At 36.6% G+C, this 23,765-nt stretch overlaps 1 protein-coding gene across 1 annotated transcript; it reads left to right on the forward strand.

Annotated features, from left to right (window-relative positions):
- The first annotated feature begins 1,853 nt into the window (after positions 1-1,853).
- LOC125231950 (beta-1,3-glucan-binding protein-like) lies at positions 1,854-22,558 on the forward strand. The gene is given in 11 exon segments (XM_048137556.1): positions 1,854-2,610; positions 4,319-4,543; positions 4,876-5,075; positions 5,691-5,824; positions 6,253-6,344; positions 6,347-6,418; positions 7,413-7,557; positions 8,402-8,481; positions 10,669-10,682; positions 21,663-21,749; positions 22,255-22,558. Coding segments are annotated over 11 exon segments (1,281 nt in total). The 5' UTR covers positions 1,854-2,480; the 3' UTR covers positions 22,357-22,558.
- The last annotated feature ends 1,207 nt before the right edge of the window (positions 22,559-23,765 follow it).

Genomic DNA, 23,765 nt, shown 5'->3' on the forward strand with positions numbered 1-23,765 from the left:
CTTTTGACATTTTAATGCAATTGAAGTGGAACACTGAGCGGATGCCATTGCAATTGCAGCTCGTATCATGGGACGAACGCAGAGACAGCACCCGCCAGGGTGTAAGGACTATTCGCAGTTTGATGAAATCTAAAATTAAGAGGGCTTTCGTGTTAAAAATAGTGAAATCGCAAACGAGCGCTCGATCATACCGTGTGTGGTATCAAATTAAAGGGCTTTGCGAGTAGTTTATAAATAAGATTGGACTTCAATTCCGGAATTCCGGAACTAGTTCCGGAATTGAACAATTTTTTTTGGTTTGGTTTTCTGGTGGGTTTTTGATGAAATAATACAATTTTAAATTGAAATTTATTATAAATCGACGTTTAAGACAATAACTCCGTACCTGAAAGGCATATAACACTGAAATTTTCATTTTAGTAATTTTACAGGAAAGCCCATTTTGTGTCAAAATCGGTCTTGCAAGGTATTTCGAACTACAGTTAACGATACAAACGAGGTTTTAGTGCCAGTTTTCTGATAGTGGTCAACGTTAAAGTTATTTTTTTATCCATTGTCTATCGAAATAATATAAAAGTAATAATTTACAAGAATGGCATAGCGTCTTGTTCACATAACTGTAATAAAAGAAATATTGAATTACCTTTATCAGATTCGAGTAGGGACAAAAGATATCCAAGCTAGCCCAAAAAGACAGATTTTATGATTTATTCCTAGGTACCTACATGCAACTTAATTTTTTGTAAAAAAATAAATCATTCTTTTCGTATTCATCATTTTCCATACATTTGCTTCTCAAATCTTTTGATTTTGAGGTAAGTGGTAATAGACTTAGATAGAGTTTAGTAAAATATGCACACGTCTTTGTGAAAAGTGTATAAAGTAACTACGACTTGCTTGTGCTTGTGAATGAATGTAATACCAAATACTACGATTTGCGTCTGAACTTTCTTAAGTTTCTTTATGCCTAAAATGTTCAGTGCTATGAGAAAAGAAGTAACATTTTGAGTTTATGCCGCTTTAATACCGATTAATTTAGATTATTACTGAAATTTAAGTTCGATCTAATAAATTGAGCATAAATAACGCTAATAAAATAATAATGTACCTAATGTTATTTATTTATATTTAATTGTCCTTCAGTATTCGAGCATAACACTCAACTCCCGGCTAGTAATTTTAAATTATCACAAAACACAACTTTCTATAACACATATTTACTTTAAACTGATTATATATTTCACTCATTAGCTAAAACAATTGAGAGCAAAACCAGAAAGTGACAATGGTATAATATTAGCGGGTTAAAACTACACTATCTCGCTCTAACTAGCCCTGGATGCAACCCTTTGGTCCTAAAATAGGCACTACCTGAATCCGAGCAGTGTCTTACTTAATGAATTTACATATCTTTTATAGACGCGGTGGTAGTTTTGTAAAATAACCAGGCTGATATTACACGTTTTCGTCCAAAAATATATCTTTTTTCAACTCCGGAATTTTCGAGATTATGTGTTTCAATTCCGGAACTGTAATATCGGAAAAATTGTCCGAAATTCCGGAATTTCGAGATTCCGGAATTCCGGAATGCAAGCCCTAATAGCAATTTATAATCACTAAGGCATAACAGCAATTTAAGTAAACGTTGCAGATTAATTTAGTACAAAACTTACTTCGATGTGATGTAGATTTTCAAAGAAATTGTCACTTAATTTTAGGTAATTTCTGAAAAAAATTGAATTCGCCTTAGGCTAGTTTACTCTTTTTCAAAAACTTAAAATAAAAATCTAGTCTGAAATGATTTTAACTGGGCTACTGAATGAAAATGATGGACAATATACTGAGTTACGGGATAAAAAAACCGCCACATTTTTCAAACTTGCCGCCTTTTATTAGTGCCAAGATTTGTTTCACCAATAAATATATACAATACAACAAATATTACGTATTTGACGCAATCGAGTTATGAATTCAATCATCAAGTAAAAACTAGTTTTTTGCCAAAGGTGAACCATCTTTAATAACAAACCACTTATTTAGGAAGATCCGGTACCAATACAAAAAACTTCACCTGCCACTTTAAATTAAACTTTAACTTCTAACAATTATATCATAAATTGCTTTGCTGATGAGTACCTAATAGTTCACCTATGTTAACTATTAATTGCTTTTATAACCAGCCATACAACATTAGACTTTAAAGGTAACTTCATAAGGTATTAAATGTTAAAATGACAAGGAAAAGTTAATAAATAATGTCTATTTGTGGTCAGTTTGTAATTAGATGTTGATGTGTATGGTCATCATTTATACCATCTATAAATAACTTAGTGTAAACTTTACTTTTATGGTCATAAGATTCATGTGAGATCAGTTCTGTGTGTTTGACTACTGGTAACCTATAAAATATTTGTTTATTCTTATAAATATGATGTGCTAGTGATTCTCTCTCGGAATAGAACATAAAATTGGACAGTATTATGTGTTCGAATAAAAATACAATGTATTTATTGTATTTGTGTGTTTGTGCAAGTGTAGTTGTGTGTTATGAAGTGCCTCCGGTTAAATTGGAGGCGATACATCCTAAAGGATTGAGGGTGTCAGTCCCTGGTAAGTACCTTATATTTTTTATTCAATTTGAATAAATATCAAACAAATGCCCGTCCCAGGATTCGATAGCGTCGTCCATAGAGTTCACAGGCCGGGCCAGTAAAGGCTAGGCCAGACCGGTACTATTTAAGGGACATTCTTACACAGATTGACTGAGCCATCACGGACGTTCACGAAGGCTTTATGGTGGATACTCAGACAACGATATATATAATACTAGCTTTTGCCCGCGGCTTCTCTCGCGTTAGAAAGAGACAAAAAGTACCCTATGTCACTCTCCATCCCTTCAACTATCTCCACTTAAAAAATCACGTCAATTCGTCGCTCCGTTTTGCCGTGAAAGACGGACAAACAAACAGACACACACACTTTCCCATTTATAATATTAGTATGGATACAAATACTTAACAGTAGAAAACCTTATACCTATGACTCAGGAGTTTTAGGACCAAACATCATAATATTTGAACAAATATCGTATTGAGTGGGAAGAACCGGATTGTTTTTACCACTTTCATTATAGGTCCTAGGTGCTGGAAATGCGAAAAAAAACTATTGCCTTATTTTTTTCATATACCGGGTGCCCGGTAATTAATGGACAACCTTTTAACCATTTTTACTAAACTTAAAGTCGATTTTCTGGACCAGTATAAGATGCCCTCTTGGTGGTTAAAAGGCTGTCTATTAATTACCGGGCACCCTGTATAATTATGAACGACCTTCACCACTTATCGTTAAACTCTTATTTATTGTCGTTTATTATTTTATTATTATTATCTATACACTATGTATAATTAGGTACACATCACTATAATAACATTCAACTAATTTTTATCTTCCTTCGATGTATTCTTAATTAATTTAACACTACTTAATTGAATCGTTTGTACATGACATGACGCATTGGTAATTTCTTAGACTACATAAAACAGGAAAAAATATGTACTTAATTGATTGTTTGAACATTTTCTTGCGGTAGGCCCGCTGATGGTCAACGGGTGTGCTAATAAAATGACGTCAAAAGTATTTCGTCGAAGTCGCGGTTGGTAGTGGGTACAAGTACAACATATATTTTTTTAATCGTGTTTTTGCTCCTTCAGTCTTCATTTACGTAATTTGATTTGAGTAAAAATTATTTCAAGTACGTACAAATTCAGCACCTATTGTATACGAAATCTTCGTATAATCAAAACCCAAAACGAATAAGTTATATTGCAAAAATTTCGTTTTTGGCACAAGCTTTTATCGCCAACTGTACCTTTCTTTCAACAGTCATCTACTGCTCTCCGAGACGTTTCTAAAAATAAAAACCCCTTAATCGATGGGGATACGACAGTTGATAACAGAGTTCCTATGACCACCTTTCTGCTCCATCATCAGATCAGCTCCTTGATACCATAACATTTAATTTTCACGTAATTTACATATGTGTGCAAAATGTCAGCTCAATCGGAAACCGGGAAGTGGGTCAAATTTAGCTTCTACGTTTTGACCCAAACTAACATACTAAATGCAAGTTAAATAAAAGCTTGTAAAAAGGGGGTTGCTGCTGAGAGCATCACATCAAGTCCAGCCGGCCTAGCCAAATGACAATCGTTTACGCTTGATGTCGATCGAAACGCAATCTGTCGCGCCAATGCGGAAGAGTGATAGAGATAGAGATAGTTAGCTAATACAGTCATAGAAATAACAATTGTTTCACCTCCAGACGATGGCTTCTCCCTCTTCGCTTTCCACGGAAACCTGAACCAAGAGATGAACGGCCTCGAAGGTGGCCAGTGGTCCAGAGACATCACCAAAGCGGTCAACGGAAGATGGACGTTCAGGGATCGAGACGCGCAGCTGAAGATTGGAGACAAGATATACTTCTGGACGTATGTGATCAAGAATGGACTGGGGTATCGGCAGGATAATGGGGAGTGGACTGTCACAGGTGAGTAGATTTAAGAAACGTATGTAGCGATCTGTTGGCATTCAAGAAATTCGGGAAAGTGGCGTAAAACTGGCGAATGAGATTTTTTGCTTAAATAGGACCAACGTCATCCATCTTTCTATTATTTAGAGCTGACCCATGGTGACTACTGACCAGCCTTCTGAGATAGCAAATAAGTGTTCCGAGCTGTTTTGGGTGGCGGTGCTACCAGAGCGAATGTCAATCTGTCAACAATGATGTTTGTTTTCACTATGTTCAAACACGACAAAAGCCATCGTCACGTAACAAATCGTAGTCTACAATGATTTCTGATTTTCCCTTTTCCTATCCAGAATACGTGGACGAATCTGGCAACCCGGTGAATACTGAGAAAGAATATATCCCTCCCGGGTTCCCGTGCGCCATATCCAGCACGGAGGTGTCGACGCCCGGCTACGTCTGCGCAGGGCAGCTGCTGTTCGAAGACAACTTCAACTCGGGCGTCGCCAAGGGGAACATCTGGACGCCCGAGATCAAGTTCCCAGAGGAGCCGGTGAGTATTTTATAGCTTGTGGTTTTTGAAAGCCTTTTCCCCTAGCCAGAATGCGTAGAAAATACTGAAGATCGAAGAAACTGCACATTCCGAGCTGCTAAGTGAAAGAGGTCTTAGGAGAAATACCCTCGATTTAAGAATTCTCGGGTTTTCGGAGGAAGATTAGCGTTTTAAATAAAAGCGTTAAAACGCACAATTTTTTCCCAGATCGTGCAGGACGTAGAATAAATTAACTGGTGAGGTATTTCCTATGCGACTTAGGGTTCTTCAAGAATTTGCATCGGACGGATCGTTTTCTCAATTCCTGACTATAAAATAAATAAAAAACGTTGCAGAGTTTTCTCCAAAAAGTTACTAACTATTTTGGCTCAGTGATCCAAAGTGAATCTTGGCCTCCGAAACGAGGCCAAGATTCACCTGCCCCGATCCTGTCCAGCCTCTTGCCAGTCACTGACTTGAAGCCAACGCAGATCCGCCACCACAATGTCCTCCCAGCGAAAAGTTACACACATTTAAAAAAATGTTGGAGGAAAAATATCCATACAGTAATAATGAACGTCCTTCTTGTAATTATTAAAATTCCTAGTGTATTAATTTGTTTTCTGGCATCCGCAGGATTACCCGTTCAATGTATACTTGAGCGACCGCAACCTCCGCGTTCAAGATGGTCGGTTGATCATCAAACCTATCACTCTGGAGTCCAAATACGGAGACGACTTCGTGAGGCAGTCTTTGGACTTATCCACTAGGTAAGTTTAATAAAGAAAGGCTCGTAACACCAAAAATTCAAAATCGGTAGTTGGCGTTCCTGTTGATGTTCCATTAACATTATGAAAGTCAAGGACACCTTAAGGCCCACAGATCACGTGAGCAAGGAGGATCTGTAAACACCTTTTAACACTTCAACAAATATTACCAAAGTGACAATCGCTTCCGCAGCGACAGCAAAACGTTTTGTCTATCCATCATTCTTCTATACGACAATGACAGTTGAGTTTCGTTTCCTACCGAGCTTCAGTGAATGGTAACGTTGGTTACGCGGCTTTTGTAGTCTATATCGTGAACCTTGGCCAGGTTTCAAGTATCACTGGAATAGCACATTATACTGGCATCCTTATTAGGGAAAGCGTCCAGTAAGAATTCTTTGTTGTTGTTGAACTGAAGGTATACTTTCCAGATGCACCGGTTTACTCGGCACTCCCCTCTGTGAACAAGTGGCCTCTGGACCTTTAATCCTGCCGCCCATCATCACAGCCAAGATCACAACTAGAATAAGTTCAGCTTCAAGTACGGCAGGGTGGAAGTCAGCGCTAAAATGCCGCTGGGAGACTGGCTGTATCCGGGTAAGATCTTGAACGAGTGAAATGCTTATCGACATGGTAAAACAAACAATAACTTATTGCAACTTCTCCATGCAGCTATTATATAGTACATAACTAGAGGTAGAGGTAGTTTAGGTACTTGAGAAAATCGCTAGAGACTGTCCTCTTCATAGAGTATTTGGTAGTAGTAGAGTTATACCTACTTTAGTTAGAACTTAGAATTAGTATAGTATCAATTGTAATTTCAATTCAATTTTAAATATTTTCTAAATATGTACATGTGACGTGTAAAAGTGCCCCTGCGGCGGCCTATTTGCTGAATAAATTATTTTGTTTGTTTGTTTGTTTCGTTGTTTTCTAACTTTTATCGATCTTGTTACAGAGTAGTGCGAAAAGGGTTTCCTTCGGAAGCGTTCGTATTTATCATGCTAGTTCAGTCAATGTCAGTACATCTTGTACTGACACTGACTGAAATAGCATGACACGTTCGTACGTTTCCGTAACAATTCGAAGGCAAATCTTTTCGCACTATCTGTATTAACACTGATTTAAACTTTCACGATTTTTACACATATTCAACATTATTACACATTTTTTTTAATTAACTCGTCGGCTTTTTATTTTTCCCAACGGTTTGGAAGATTTTTTACGACTATGTTATTAACTTATCAGTTTATTTAGAGGGCTTGTTATAAAAAGGTCAGGCCTTTGATCCTTAATTTTTGGTGGATTCTCATCTCCTAAAATGGTAGTTCCTGGAAAAACCATAGTATGATTATAATATGATTGAGTTTGGTCGCATTCATTTTGTGGGATAGGTAAGTTCAATCATCATCAATCAGCCCTTTATCGCCCACTGCTGAGCATAGGCCTCTCTTCTAGTACGCCACTTCTCCCGGTCCTGGGCTAATCTCATCCAGTTGTGACCCGCAGTTCTTCGGATGTCGTCGACCCAACGAGCAAACTCAGCCAACGGATGCCAACGTTCAATGCTAATAGACATTTTAATTTCCAGAGATCCAGTTAGAGCCAAAAGACAAAGAGTATGGCATATGGAAATACGCTTCGGGCGTTATTCGCATCGCGTGTATGAAAGGGAACAAACAGTATTCTAAGCAGCTTTATGGGGGACCTATCATGTGCGATACGGAACCTTATAGGTACGCATAATCTTAATTTGACAGTTGCTAATTAATAAATGAAAGTCTCGTCAACAAACGCAATTACAGTTTGACGAGGAATATACATAACTGTAGCTTAATACTTAAATGATAAATAAAATATTTTTTTTTTCAAAAATTTAATTTTTGGCACAAGTTTTTATCGCCGACTGTGCCTGCCGACCTTTCTTTCAACAGTCATCTACTGGTCTCCGAGACGTTTCTAAAAACCCCTTAGTCGATGGGGATACGACGTTTCATAACAGAGTTCCTATGACCACCTTTCTTCTCCATCACCAGATCAGCTCTATGATAATTGCATTGTCACGTGATTCACATATGTGTGTGCCGAATTTCAACTCAATCGCAAACCGGGAAGTGGGTCAAACTTAGCTTCTACGTTTTGACGCACACTAACATACTAACAAGGCAAGTTGAATAAAAGCTTGTAAAAAATGGTTGATTCACCTTCTTGATTGGGACTTGAACCTCCAACAACTGAATCTCTAAGTTAAGTGGTCTTCCATGTGAGCTACAGAGGCACCATCCAACACAGCGAATATTTAGACATAAACATAGACATTTCCACCATATGGTATATTATAACATTGTTTGCAGACGTTATCTTGTTCTTCCTTGCTCTTTTCCACTTTAAGTGGGGTCGGCTCTCCTAATTATTGTGTGCCACGACATTTTGTCGAGGGTTGTCGGTTCAGGTAGATTATAGGAGCTTTGCCATGCTGATGGTCCACCATGTTGAAGGAGGGCCTCCTTTGCCTCTTTTCTTCTCCGACAGGTCATTTTGCAGACGTTAATACTAAATTAAAATATTGAATATTTTCAGATCCATGCATTTGAAAGAGAAAATTGGATTTGATAATTGGAATTCAGCTTTCCACAACTACACATTGTTATGGAAGCCAAGTAAGTAAAAATGACAGTTATTTTAAGCAGCTTGATTGTAGGTATTTCACCACTATTAAGTATTAACCCATATGTGCCCAACACATATTTTTTCCCCTATTTTTGAGGCGACAACCTCTTTCTCCTACTTATTTTAATGACTAGTAGCATGTTTTCAGCAGTGGGTCGAAAACGACCCTATGGGCATATATGGGTTAAGGGCAGTAAAGTAGTTCATTTCGTCTTGTCTACCTTTAACAACTGACGTATTTTTGCGGTGAACGAATATGACGCGATGTCATAATGACCACATTCGTACGTCAGTGATTTAGGGCTAAATAATTTCCTTCGCTTTTGTGCGATAAATCCTCTTTTTAACCCCCGACGCAAAAACGACAGGGTGTTATAAGTTTGACGTGTCTGTCTGTCTGTGTGTGTCTGTCTCTGTCTGTGGCATCGTAGCTTCCGAACGGATGAACCGGGTTACCCTCATCTGGCAGAATAATTTTAGTCCGAAACACACTTCGCATAACATGTTTCGCAGAAACACTTTCGGTCGAATGGTAATTTTGCTCGAATGGTAATTTTGCAGAAAACTTAGTTGGCATTATTACTACCACGCATAAGATACATTTGGCAGAATATTGTTTTACAGAACATTACTTTGGTCGACTTTGATTTAGCATAATTGTATGTACCATAATAATCTTATAGCATAATATTACACTAGCAGAATTATTACTCGCTATCAGAAAAGAAAAACTGCCCCAGAGTCACCGTTAGGTACGACGACGAGCGAAGCGAGGAGGAGTGTTAAGATACCTAACACTCCGTCCCCAACACATCCAACTCGCTATCAAATAGCAAATTACAACTTTTAGTCATAGGGCTTACGGAAAAAAACTGCATTTTATGCAGAAAGCAAACCACTTTGCACAGTGATACTAGGGACCAATACAAATGATTTCATCCCAGGAAACACGATTTTCATCCACTAGAATTCAAGATGGCGGACATTTTCCAAAATGGCGGCCGCATATTTTTGAAAATTTATAGAATCGTAACGGTTGCACCGATTTTGATGGTTGGGGTGTCTATCGTATCGTATTGAAGCGTTTATTAATATAAAAAATTAAAATCATAAAAATAATTAATATGGCGGCCGAATAATAAGTAAAATATGAAAATATCAAACTTTTTTTTCATTCTCGTGCAATTTACCAATAAATTTTCTATGATATGGCCACATTTTTATGTGCTTAAATTAAACCTGATAATATTATCTACATAATAAAATAAAAATCATGAAAATCCATTGAGTAGTTTTTGAACTATACCCATTTCAAATGGAGCGCGCGGATTTGAAAGACGTTTTCGCACGTGATGTAAACAATTTTGGAATCATAACGGCTGCACCGATTTTGATGGTTGGGGTAGCTATCAGTTTATATTAAAACATTTATTTACATAAAAATTAAAATCATTTAAAAAATAAAGATGGCGGCCGAATAATAAAAAAAATATGAAATTTTCAATTTTTTTTATTCTCACGAAATTTACAAATAGTTTTTCTACCAAATGGACACATTTTTATTTATTTAAATAAAATCTGATATTAACATCTGCAAAATAAAACAAAAAACATTAAAATCCTGTTCAGTAGTTTTTGAACTATACGCATTGAAAATGAAGCGCGCGGGTTTGAAAGACGTCTTTGCACTTGATATGTGATGCATCGTATCGTTTGGTACCGCTATACAGGCAAGACTGATTATTTATTTTGGTCACAACTTACTATATTACTATTCAGAATCAATGTTTTTAGTATTTATATACATTATTAGTTTTTTATTCTGAGTTTAGGTATATTTAGATAACCCCCGTAAACTTGACCATAACATAATTTTTATTTTAATATGTAAAAGAACTTAAATGCACATAACATAACATCTGTATTAATAGCAATTGTCCTTTCCGAGGACTCCAGAGATAATTTTCGACAACTTCTGTAGGGCCGGGGCTACAGAAATATCTATGTATAAAATAACTTGTTTTCTGCGACAAGGAGCGTATGTTTTTGTAGTGCTGGCGATGTTGGTGGGATGCTGGTTATTAATTTTGGTTGGAAACAGTTCCTTGCGCACCAAGTTAACCGATAAATTTTGAGTCTGCGGATCAACTTTTCAAGCTTGGCCATTATTCCTCCAGGAAGACACTGTTCAGTATGACAACCAACAAGGCTTTTTCCAGAAACTGTAGCCCGTTGATGTTATAAGTGTGGTGACTTTTTTTTCTAAACCATTTACTTCCTCAGAGAACATTTAACTACTCTGCTATTTCAGGGTAAACCATAGGAACGTAACCGGAAGAAGCTGATAGCCTCATTGTACCTCGCGCAAAAGATATAGCGGAACAGGGACTCACGCGTATCATCACATCTTCCGATACAGATGTCTTGGTATTTAAATAAAAACCATTGGAGTCTTCGGGTGAAGGATAGACGTAAAGTCAGTGGCCAGATTCGGGTTTGGACCTAGCTTAGAGCCTCGAAAGGTCTTTGCCTCATGTGAGGCCTCGAGTGAGTTCAGGGTGGTAACGGATGCTAGAGTGTCCCATGCCCTTCGTTGAGTTTATCTCGCAATTTGTAGCCGTGGAGGCTTTCAGGGCGTTACGTGCAAGATCGGACGTGATGTAAATGGAGGCAGGAATGTCAGCAAAACGACACTTTACGAGTGCCTAAGCCGCCAAACCATACCGGTAAACAGGCCTGAGTCCATGCTTGCTCACTAAAATATGTGTTAAGAACGGTCCCAATTTGGCATTTAAGCATGTTATCTATGGAGCTAATTATATTGGGAAATTTCCAATTCTTATCTAGTATATTTTCTTAATACTTCAAATGAGAATAACCTACCGGAGTATAAGTTATAAAGTAGCTAACACTTTGGATCTTAGAAGACCGACTGCTATTCATGGTTTTTACACTTTTTACGCCTTTACGTCTGACACCACTTCTTTTTTCAATACAAAAGGAAAAAATCATGTTCTAAAACATTGTTTGCACACACACTGAAGTTATACCAGCTTTGATAGAAACATCGCAGTAACTACAAAGTCTTCCTGGAGGAATAATCGCCATGCTTGAAAAGTTCACCTGAACTTGGTGAGCAAGAAACTGTTTACCACCAAAAATAAATTAGTACCTAACCTAACCAACATCGGCAGCACTCCGTGTCGTATAACAACGCCCCATATTCTGGATATTACTTCTGTGCCTATGCCATGCCATCATCCTGGGGTTGGAAGACGTACAATGATAGTTGAGTACTGCAGTGGTCTGAAAACAGGGAGATATGGTATGAATATGTATACTTGGACAATTGCGGTTGTGAAAAAGGCTGCGAAATTTGCAATTATTATGTTATTATGTTATCATTATTTCCTTGTATTTTGATATTATTTTGTATGACTCTTTTATCTTTCAGTATAACCTAGACGAGAAGCAAAAAGTATGTTTTGTATTAATATATGTTTCCGTAGCCCCCTACAGAAGTTGTAGAAAATTATCTCTGGAGTCTTCGGAAAGGACAATTGCTATTAATAAAAATGTTATGTGCATTTAAGTTCTTTTACGTATTAAAATCAAAATTATGTGATGGTCAAGTTAACGGGGGTTATATAAATATACCTAAACTCGGAATAAAAAACTAATAATGTATATAAATACTAAAAACATTGATTCTGAATAGTAATATAGTAAGTTTTGACCAAAATACGTAAAACAGGGATCGGATACCGGTATTTTTTTCGGAACGGTTCCGTACGTTGACCCGAGAACTTTACTTTAGCGTTTCTGGTTCCATTAACCGGTATTCTTTTTCGTTCAGTGAACGAACGTTTATGAGTGAGAACTGTTCCGAAGAACAGAATTAAATGATACGTTCTTTAAAGAACAGTTCGCGGGAACGGAATTAAATGATACGTTCTTTAAAGAACAGTTCGCAGGAACGAAATTATTTCGGTTTTTCTATTTCCAAGAATTTGAACGAACAGTGCAAGCGGTGTCGGCCACGGCCATCACTTTAGTAACTTTAGTTTGATTTGAGACTAGCGGTGAGTAAACGTGGCGTCGAACGAAACAAATACGTCGAAAACATTCTGCACCACAACCACAATGAAGTAAGTTTTTTTCTTTTAACTTAGTGCTTTCAATTTTACCGATTTTAAAATTTAAGTAATGTCACGACGCTTAAGTATTTATTTACAGGCAATCGTACAGTCCAAGGTCAAATAAGGACGGGACGCCGCTATTAGCAAGAGCGAGCATCCTTATTTGACCTTGGTACGGTCATCTCAGGTGTGTGTGTGTGTGTGTGTGTGTGTGTGTGTGTGTGTGTGTGTGTGTGTGTGTGTGTGTGTGTGTGTGTGCGTGTGCGTGTGCGTGTGCGTGTGCGTGTGCGTGTGCGTGTGCGTGTGCGTGTGCGTGTGCGTGTGCGTGTGCGTACGCGTGTGTACAATATACACTACTTTCCCATTAATTGTGTCGTTGGTACTGTAGATAGTCAATTACCATAGAAATTACATCAGCTACTATCAACAATGGACCTTTAGGGTCAGTTGCACCAAACCGTCTGTCACCGTTAAAGCATTCGTTAAATTTTATTGTATGGACAGTTCCATAGGCGTCTGCTGCGTGACGATGATGTGTGTGTCAAATGTGGTTGATGCAACGGGCCCTTAGTCTAAAAACGTCACAATGAAAGATGTGAAATGTGCAATTAGTCACAAAAATAAATTGTTTTTAGTATTCAACACTCCCGTGTCCCAGAACTCGAAGAATCCCAATTCATCCAATGTTCTTATACTGCTGCGAGTGAAAGGGGCACTAATGATGATATTTATGACTTGATCGATGCACAGAATGAGCCACTGAGTAAGTACTTACCTATACTAAACCTTCATAAACCTAAATACTGAAACTCTGCCCGGTGGTTCGGTGTTAGGGCTTGCAATTATCCGTCCAATTCGAAATCCGGATGATTCGACTCGATATTTGAAAATCCGGATATTCGGATAAAATGGATATTTCGAATATTTTTTATTTTATTTAATAAATCTCATAATTAGTAACATAATTATGTACTACGATACGAAAAACACGTCGTAGGAAATTGTTATTTTATAATCAGGCTTGAGCTGTTGTTCGTAACCTTAATGTTAGGTTAGGTTACTTAGTTATTTCATTCTTGCCTTTTTTAGGGTTCCGTAGTCAACTAGGAACCCTTATAGTTTCGCCATGTCTGTCTGTCCGTCCGTCCGTCCGTCCGTCCGTCCGTCCGTCCGTCCGTCCGCGGATAATCTCAGTAACCGTAAGCACTAGAAAGCTGAAATTTGGTAGCAATATGTATATAAATCACGCCAACAAAGTGCAAAAATAAAAAATGGAAAAAAATGTTTTATTAGGGTACCACCCCTACATGTAAAGTGGGGGCAGATTTTTTTTTTCATTCCAACCCCAACGTGTGATACATCGTTGGATAGGTATTTAAAAATGAATAAGGGTTTACTTAGATCGTTTTTTGTTAATATTAATATTTTCGGAAATAATCGCTCTTAAAGGAAAAAAAAGTGCGTCCCCCCCCTCTAACTTTTGAACCATATATTTAAAAAATATGAAAAAAATCACAAAAGTAGAACTTTATAAAGACTTTCTAGGAAAATTGTTTTGAACTTGATAGGTTCAGTAGTTTTTGAGAAAAATACGGAAAACTACGGAACCCTACACTGAGCGTGGCCCGACACGCTCTTGGCCGGTTTTTATGAAATGACTTCAGTTGCCCATAAGATATATGATTTTATTTTTATGTAATTTTGACTAATATTTGATATTAATGAATTTTAATGCTAGAGACATAATCTGATTGCCATATGAGGCAAAACGTCATGTTGTGATCGTTTAGATCGAATATTACCTAAAAAAGGTATTACCTACCTACTCCTTGTTTAAATATCAGATTGCATTTACGAGGTTTTCATTGCCGATTTATTCAAATGCAAAAAGAACTATGACATATTACAAACACCATTTAGCTTTGTTAAATAACAAGGCTGAATGATCTTTCTCTCTAATAATTTTCACCTCTTATCTTTGATGACTTCGTGACTCCATTCCAGTTACACTTGGGACTCTCGGGTAGACGTTCTTAGCCAGAGGGCCTTACGTTACGTATACAGCGAAAAAGTTTTGGTGTTGCAACACTTGCAACCTATTTTGAAAGGATAAAATGTAAAAGCGTATCTGCTTAACTACTTCATCTTGTTCTGCAGTTCAATACTAAACAGGTCTTCCGCCGCGGGATACATAGAAGACTTCTTTTTGTCAGAAAATTTGAACAGTTTTAGTTCTGTTTGCAATTTATTTATTTATTTATAATGTATTCGGATGCTAACAATAATGAAAGTGCAGCGTTTGATACGGTACTCAGTGTCACTTGATTGATTGAGTTAAATTGATATACATTTACATGAGATTATCCACAAATATTCATGAAAAAAACCCTGCCTGCTAAGCCGCGGTCCCGGCGGATTCGAATCCCGGTAAGGGCATTTATTTGTGTGATGAGCATAGATATTTGTTCCTGAGTCTTGGATGTTTTCTGTGTATATAAGTATGTATTTATCTATATAAGTATGTATTTATATCGTCGCCTAGCACCCATAGTACAAGCTTTGCTTAGTTTGGGGCTAGGTTGATCTATGTAAGATGTCCCCCAATATTTTTGTTTATTATTTATTTACTTATAGTCATACTTGTTATGGAGAATTTTTGGCCAAAAGCTGCACTTTTGGATGGAAGCAAGCCGCTTTGCATGGTGATAGTAGACATTATAGTAAACGATTTTTTTCCGAGGATATCGAAATTTCATCTCTTAGGAAGCCGAGCGTAGCGAGGTGTTTTATGAAAATGAAAAAAATTCTATCTTTTTATTGTATCGTCCGATTTTGACAAAACGTATCTCAAATGAAAGGTATTAATTTGTGTAATTTAAAAAAATACAAAGAAAAAAAAATTAAAAGAAAAGTAAAAAAAAAAAAAAAAAAAGTAAATTTCCGTCTCGCACTGAATAACTTCAAAGAATGACAGACAAAATGTACAATGTCGATATACAAGTTTTTTTTAATCGAAGACAAATAAATTTTTAGTTGAAAACTGAAGACCGCATCGAAATCAGATCAGCATTTTTTAAGATATAAGTTGCCAAAGTTGGGAAAGATCCTTGAAGAAATTCCTTTGCCAGAAAGTCAGAAATAACATGTTTTTCTGACACAGAAAAATACATAGTAACAGTACACATCAAAATAAAATTAAAAATTCCGAGGATATTATAATTTCATCCCTTAGAACGACGAGCGTAGCGAGGTCGGTTACGAAAACCGAAAAAAAAATCTAATTTTTTTGTACGTCGTCCGATTTTGACAAAACATGTTTCATTTGAAAGGTATTACTTTATGTAACTTAAAAAAAATATTGAAAAAAATTGGAAAAAAATGTAAGATTTTAAAAAAAAAACCTTAATTTTCGTATCACACTGAATAACCGCAAAAAACGGTAGACACGGTGTATAATTTCGATATATGATTTTTTTAAATTAAAGACAAATAAATGCATGATTATAAACTAAAAACCGAATCGAAATCGAATCAGTAGTTTTTAAGATGCAAGTTGTCAAAGTTGGCTTAGTTTGTTTATATGGTCGCTTATAATAGTTATAATATAAATTCCTTAGCCAGAAAGTCAGAAACATTATATTTTTCTTACAGTTAAAAGTATGCATAGGTAATAGACATCATTATAAACATTTTTTTACAAGGATATAAAAATTTCATTCCTTAGAAACCCTTACAAAGACGATCCAATAAAAAAAACTGCCTTTTTTTTGTTTTTCGTAACAGACATCGCTACGCTCGGCTTTCCAAGGGATGAATTTTTTATATCCTCGTAAAAAATTGTTTATTATGATGTCTAAGTTACATAAAGTAATACCTTTCAAATGAAACATGTTTTGTCAAAATCGGACGACGTACAAAAAAATGAGATTTTTTTTTCGGTTTTCGTAACCGACCTCGCTACGCTCGTCGTTCTAAGGGATGAAATTATAATATCCTCGGAATTTTTAATTTTATTTTGATGTGTACTGTTACTATGTATTTTTCTGTGTCCGAAAAACATATTATTTCTGACTTTCTGGCAAAGGAATTTCAAAGTGGCCATATAAAGCGATCTTTCCCAACTTTGGCAACTTGTATCTTAAAAAATGCTGATCTGATTTCGATGCGGTCTTCAGTTTTCAACTAAAAATTTATCTGTCTTCGATTAAAAAAAATTGTATATCGACATTGTACATTTTGTCTGTCATTCTTTGAAGTTATTCAGTGCGAGACGGAAAATTACTTTTTTTTATTTTTTTTTCTTACTTTTATTTTAAATTTTTTTCTTTGTATTTTTTTTTAAATTACACAAATTAATACCTTTCATTTGAGATACGTTTTGTCAAAATCGGACGATACAATAAAAAGATAGAATTTTTTTAATTTTCATAAAACACCTCGCTACGCTCGGCTTCCTAAGGGATGAAATTTCGATATCCTCGGAAAAAATCGTTTACTATGATGTCTACTATCACCATGCAAAGCGACTTGCTTCCATCCAAAAGTGCAGCTTTCTTTTCATAACTAGTATGACTATTATTAAATAAGGTAGTAGTGCCACTCAAGGAGTAATTTTTGATATAAATCGCTTTAATATCGTAAATGTGTTAATTTTACTTTAAAATTTGTTTTCCAAATGAGCTTCTTAAAAATTGCAATGGTATTTCTGTCATTCACAATATTCGAATTATTCGTTTTATCCGGATTTTAACGTGCAAATTATCCGAATTTCAAAATCAGCGGATATATCCGGATTACAATACAAGCCCTATTCGGTGTCACTCCTAAAGTAGGTACTTACAGGCGACCGTACCGACATATGTCAATTAGGGACGCAGTTATTTGTAAAAAAATGAGAAAGCCTTATACGGTCAACCGGGGTGGCTTTAAAACGCAGGGGTGACTTTGAAAATTTAGTTTTAAAGTCATACTGTAAGTAAATTCGCGATTTTCTATGGTAGATTTACAAGAATATTTATTGATCTATTATCTATCTACTAATTACATGAACAGTTTCAGTAAATAATGAATGATGTTAATTTTAAAGCCGTTCAAATACCATCAAAGTAACCCCAAATTTTCCTAAAGCCACCCCGGTTGACGTAGCTCTCCCGCTCTTACAATCCCGTACTTGTTGGACCTTGGTCGGTTTGGTCGTCTGTAGACAGTGTAGACATAATAAACTCGCCAACTACAGTTGTGTATTCCATGTAGATACACCAAGGGCCCAATTCTCAAAAGCTTGTAACTTATTGTAATAATTTTCTAGAAATGTAAGTACTTATGCAAAATAAATAAGATATTTTTATTGCAGATAAAAGCTTTGACATAGATGATGAAGATCTAGCCTTCAAAAAAATATATATAGAGAAAAAACTACCCCATATCCAAGCGATTCTGATGACCTTGAGTTGGATGTAAGTGCTTATAGTGTGAGAAAGCTGTATAAAATATAATCTGCACTAATTTGTATAAATATGTGTGTTACTTAATCTGTGTGAATTTGTAATAGTGATATGTTTTTAAATGTTTTTAAGGACCAAGATGCAGTCCTTGAGAGAGCACAACCCATGCAATCCATTTATAGTGAACCGGAACCGGACGCGATGTGCCCTTGTTCATGCAAGCGTAATATAGTTGCAGTCGTTATAAGAAAAAGTTAGAACAAGTTCCCGAAGAGAATTTACGGGCTTGTTTAGAAGATCTCGAAAATAAAATAGAAAAATATTATTAAATGTGTATCAAGATTATGTGTACTCTATCATAATTATAGCTTCAGTGTAAAAGTCAATCATATTTTGGTACATTCGTTAGTGAAATATCGTTATAAAATAAGGGTTATTCCACTAGTCAGAGTTACCACTAAGTTGTTACCAGTGGTAACTACAATGTTATTTTCCCATAGGCAATTACTGGAAAGATTATATCATAAGATTCATAAGTTTTGTTTTATTTTATACACATGTAAAGCATGACCAGAAATATATGACTACGCGCCATGTAGCGGAATTTCATTAAAACTATTTTCTTCATAGTCATCATACTATACTGAACTGTCACTCCATACATCAGAATAACAGCGCACTCCTGCCTGACAATAGTTATTTATATTTCTGGTCAGGCTTTAGTTTCTTAACCATACTTACCATATCCAACGCGATCAATGTTATTTTCACCAAATCTAATGGCAACAGCTGAGACTGTTTCCTCACCTTTAATTGATTGGCCTCAATGGCCACTGCGTAAGAGTCGTTAGAGGTGCACATTGAATTAGAGCACACAAATATTATTTCAGTAGTTGCCTAATATCAAGGACGATAGATACCGGGACTGACAAAGCCCATACAAAAGTTTACCTCTGAAATGTCCCATACATTTCCGAGCGATTATTTCCGAAAAAATTAACAATATCAAAAAATGTTAGTAGTAAACCCCTATTCATTTTTTAATACCTATCCAACAATAGGTATATCACACGTCAGGGTTGAAATGAAAAAAAAATCTCTCCCCACTTTACGTGTAGGGGGCAGGCACCCTAATAATGTTCTCATGCAATGATTAGTTGGTTTCGATTTAGCTTAATATATTTTTTGTTCTTATTTATGGTGTCTGTATTTAGCTCTGCCGTGAAAAATATTTAAAGAAATAAGGAGGCCGTTTCATCATCGCCACCAGTACAAAACAAGGTCCCACGTAAGAAGAAAATAAACATCGACGACTTCGATACAGGCACAAGCTTCATGAATTTTAGGCTGTGTGGAAGTAGCAAGTCTTCAAACCTAGCTTATTAAATTGTCATTCTCTAAAACCATGCTTTAATTTTCTACAAATATTAACGCGAAACGAAACCCAGTACTCTCTGTCCCGATTATACATGACGTCGGCACATTATTGCCATATGAAAACGATTTGTAGCGACACTCTTCCAGGGTCAAATAAAAACTTGTCAGGCTTTAGTTACTAAAAAAAATCCGGATTTAATCCGGAGTTCGGATTTTGCCCTAAAAATAATCCGGAAATCCGGATTTTATATTATTGCAATCCCTAGGTATAACCCAATCCTTTCAGAAAATATTTACTTTATCACAAAATTATTTTAAACTTTCTTTTTGACATCGAAAAGGCTTTAGTTTTTTACATACCGAATAACTTTATTTCGGTATCATGATTCCTTTTAAGATAATTACATTATGTATAAGGTAAGGAATAATATTTAGAATACCTAAAATATGACAAATTTGCATTCTATTCAAATCAGTACGAGTATACTTCACGGAGTCCAAAACTATACGCAAATCAGAAGTCCAAAACTAGAGAAATATAGATAGAGACTATAGAGAGCGATTGCGGGCGCCGGTCGGCTCGAGCGCGAGTACTTGCGCCGCCGGCGTACGCGTCTGTGTGCGTGCGCCACGCGCACACACAACTTTACTATACAGGGCCTCTCTGTGGGTTCCGCCCCCGTCAACGCGACGGCGATAAAGACCTAAAAATCTGAATTCGTGCTTGCCTCCTGTATCGTCTTAATCCTTTAATGATTCCGTTAACGTGAAACTTTAAGTAGACAGGTTTTATGAAGACAATTGGCCGGTGAGCCCTACAATTTTAAAATTTGCCGCCCTTTATACATGGTGTATATTCTATGCTGTTTCTTCCTATCCTAATAGTTTCAATATCAAGCATACACTATCACTGCACGTTCGCTGTTTATACGCCGAAAGTTGCAACTCAAGTAAATGAAGTAAACAAAACAAACAACCTACCTTCACCTTCATTGCCGGCCGCGGCCGGCCGGCTAACCGAAACAGAAATATACATGAACTTCCTGTGAAAAAGAGACAGCGAAAGGCGGCTCGTGCGTCGGCGAAAACGCTCGGCTCCGGCGCTCGCTACAGTCGCTATACCTACTCCCGCGCGGCTCGGAACGAAATAATATTGGTTTTAGGAACGCTAAAATTCTGTTCGTTCATTTAAACGTTACTGTAAGGAACTGTTCTTTGAGGGAACGAAATAAGAACCGAAACCGAAATTATTTTGTTCCCACTGAACAAAATTTATAATGAACCGTTCGTTTAGGGAACGATATAAGAACCGTAACCGAAATTATTTTGTTCCCATTGAACAAAATTTATAGGTAACGGTTTAAGAACGATATCAAATGGTATTTGGGAACGGGTTCCGATCCCTGTATCCAACAATATATCACACGTTAGGGTTGGAATGAAAAAAAATATCAGCCCCCACTTTACATGTAGGGGGGGTACCCTAATAAAACATTTTTTTCCAATTTTTATTTTTGCACTTTGTTGGCGTGATTGATGTACATATTGGTACCAAATTTCAGCTTTCTAGTACTTACGGTTACTGAGATTATCCGCGGACGGACGGACGGACGGACGGACGGACGGACGGACGGACGGACGGACAGACAGACATGGCGAAACTATAAGGGTTCCTAGTTGACTACGGAACCCTAAAAAGGCAGCGCGTTTGAAAAAAATAGGGCTCAATGGCCAATTGTCTTCCTAAACTTACTAAACCTTGACGTTGGCGGAATAATCGACGAACCATAACATTCATAGTATCCATACTAATATTATAAAAGGGAAAGCGTGTGTGTATGTTTGTTTGTCCGTCTTTCACGGCAAAACGAAGCGACGAATTCACGTGTATTCTTAAATGGAGATAGTTGAAGGGATGGAGAGTGATATAGGCTACTTTTTGTCTCTTTTTGACCCCCACTTCCCTAAAATAGGAGTTGGAAGTTTGTACGGAGCTTTTCGCAATTTTCGAATTTAGCGCGAGCGAAGCCGCGGGCAAACGCTAGTTTAAAATAAAATATTGAAATAACGTGCATTTCAAGATTTAAAGTCCATAGAAAATATGAATTTCGAACTTATTTTTAGTGACAGTCTTTGTCCCGACTTTTATCAATATGTTATTAGTTTCTTACCCTAAATATTCTTTGAGTAAAGTTATTATGTTGTTTATAGTTCTACATATCCCTTGGCCTGAACGTGGGTGGAATACGAGAGTTCCCAGACAGCGCGAGCAAACCTTGGAAGAATTTGTCAAATAAGGTATGAATATGAACCCTTTATAATAATATAAATAAATGTGTAAATCATAACGTGCATGTACAGTGAGCTGCAAAAGGGCATGGTGAGTTTATCAATAAATTCATTCATAATTTTTCCATTCCTTTTAGTAGTGCCTTTAGGTATGTGCGCGTAGGTACGTACGTGCCTTTACAACACTGTCAGGGCATATGACTGTCGCCTCTCGCCGCAGGGCACATAGAGCATAAGCCGTATATCATCGATAGATGGCGCTGCCTGGCGTTGCTTATATCGCACAATCATTTTATTGTAGTTATTATGTGGCAAAGGACGTTCTTTGCTAAAAGAAAGAAGTCAATATTACCCAAATGAAATAAAGTCATTAAAAAAATCAAAAGCTACGCAAAAAAAAATCAACCGACAAGCATAATGTACCTAATTAAATTCTAAAATTTCTTCGAACATTTTGCGTACCTACGTCCAACTTATTCATTCAATGGTATTGATTTGTTTCGAAATATTCCAGGCAATGTTGAACTTCTGGAATAGCAGAGACCAGTGGTACGCCACATGGTACGACGACACTAGCGCCCTCCAAGTGGACTACGTGAGAGTTTATGCTTTATAGACGAGAAGAACAGTGTCTAACAATTGATGAAAATGGGACCACTTAATTGGCAGGAAAAGAAGCAGCTTTAAATGGAGTTATGTGGCCAAGATCACACCATCCCATACATTAAAACGCGACCGCCTAAGAACGCGCATACACTACACCACACATAGATGGCGCCACAAAAAATGCCTTGTTGCCATCGATTATTTGTAGATTGGCGTTAAGTGTCACTTTCCAGCCATTAATCTATGTCAAAAGTGACACTTAACGCCATCTACAAGTATAATCGAAAGCTACAAGACATGTTTTTTTGTTGCGCCATCTATGTGTGGTGTAGTGTATGCGCGTTCTTAGGCGGTCGCATTTTAATGTATGGGATAGTATGATCTTCTTATATTTAATTTATGATGTGGCAGAATAAATTATGTAATTTACATTTATTAAAAACTTTGTAAATGTAACGTTGTGATAATTTTAGATGTTCTTATGGTTGTATAGTGTCTTACCTGCTTCGTACGGTAGATGTCGCTGCCTTTTTATAATGTGTAATTTACATCTTATTAAAATAATTAACTCTGGAAGACATCTTACATAAATAAAAAATAAAACGTTTTGTTCCTAATTTGTATTTTAATTGACAAAGTAGGTACCTTGAACAGGAACATATTCATAAATTCCGAATACTTTTTTTTTATCTTACTTACAAATATACCTCTAGAGTATTTCATAACGAAGTCTTGTATTCATTCTTACAATCATGTCAACTAACAAAATAATTACTTAGGTATATCAGAAAATAGGTAACCTTGAAATATCATTGAAAATGGTGTAATGCTACAAGTAACCAGTATAGCATAGTTCTACACAATTTCCTCATAAACAACAATATTTAGCCGCGCCGCTGAAGACCCGGGTTCGATTCCCGGCTCGCCACCAGTGGGCCTTGTCGTTTTTTCTTTCGTGTATGATATCTATTTACCTATAACAATATTTAGTTAAGCAAAATATATTGGGTAGATTTGTATCACAATCAAAAACGTACTGAAGTAGAGCGCCATCTAGTTACCCTTTCGAAAGATATTATGATGTAAATGTAATCTCATAGTATTCTTTCACTTCTCCATCCATAACACATATAGATTAACCACACAACTTTCAAAAATTTCTAGCCAACCATTGGGTTTTATATTTTAAATATATTTTTCAGTACAGATGGTGCTTTTTTACACACTAGTGCGAGAAGTGGTTCATTATATGCGAGGTCGAAACTTCGGAGGCTCATCTGTACTGAAAAACGTCGTACGATACACGTGCGAAAAGGAAATTCGTAACTCGTGTCCACTTCCTTCGGTCGTGTTTTAATTTATCGCCACTCGTTTCGAACTTTCTTTTTTACGCACTTGTATCGTAATGTACTATTTCCT

Source organism: Leguminivora glycinivorella, chromosome 12 (genome assembly GCF_023078275.1).
Source record: "Leguminivora glycinivorella isolate SPB_JAAS2020 chromosome 12, LegGlyc_1.1, whole genome shotgun sequence".
NCBI lineage: Eukaryota > Metazoa > Arthropoda > Insecta > Lepidoptera > Tortricidae > Leguminivora > Leguminivora glycinivorella.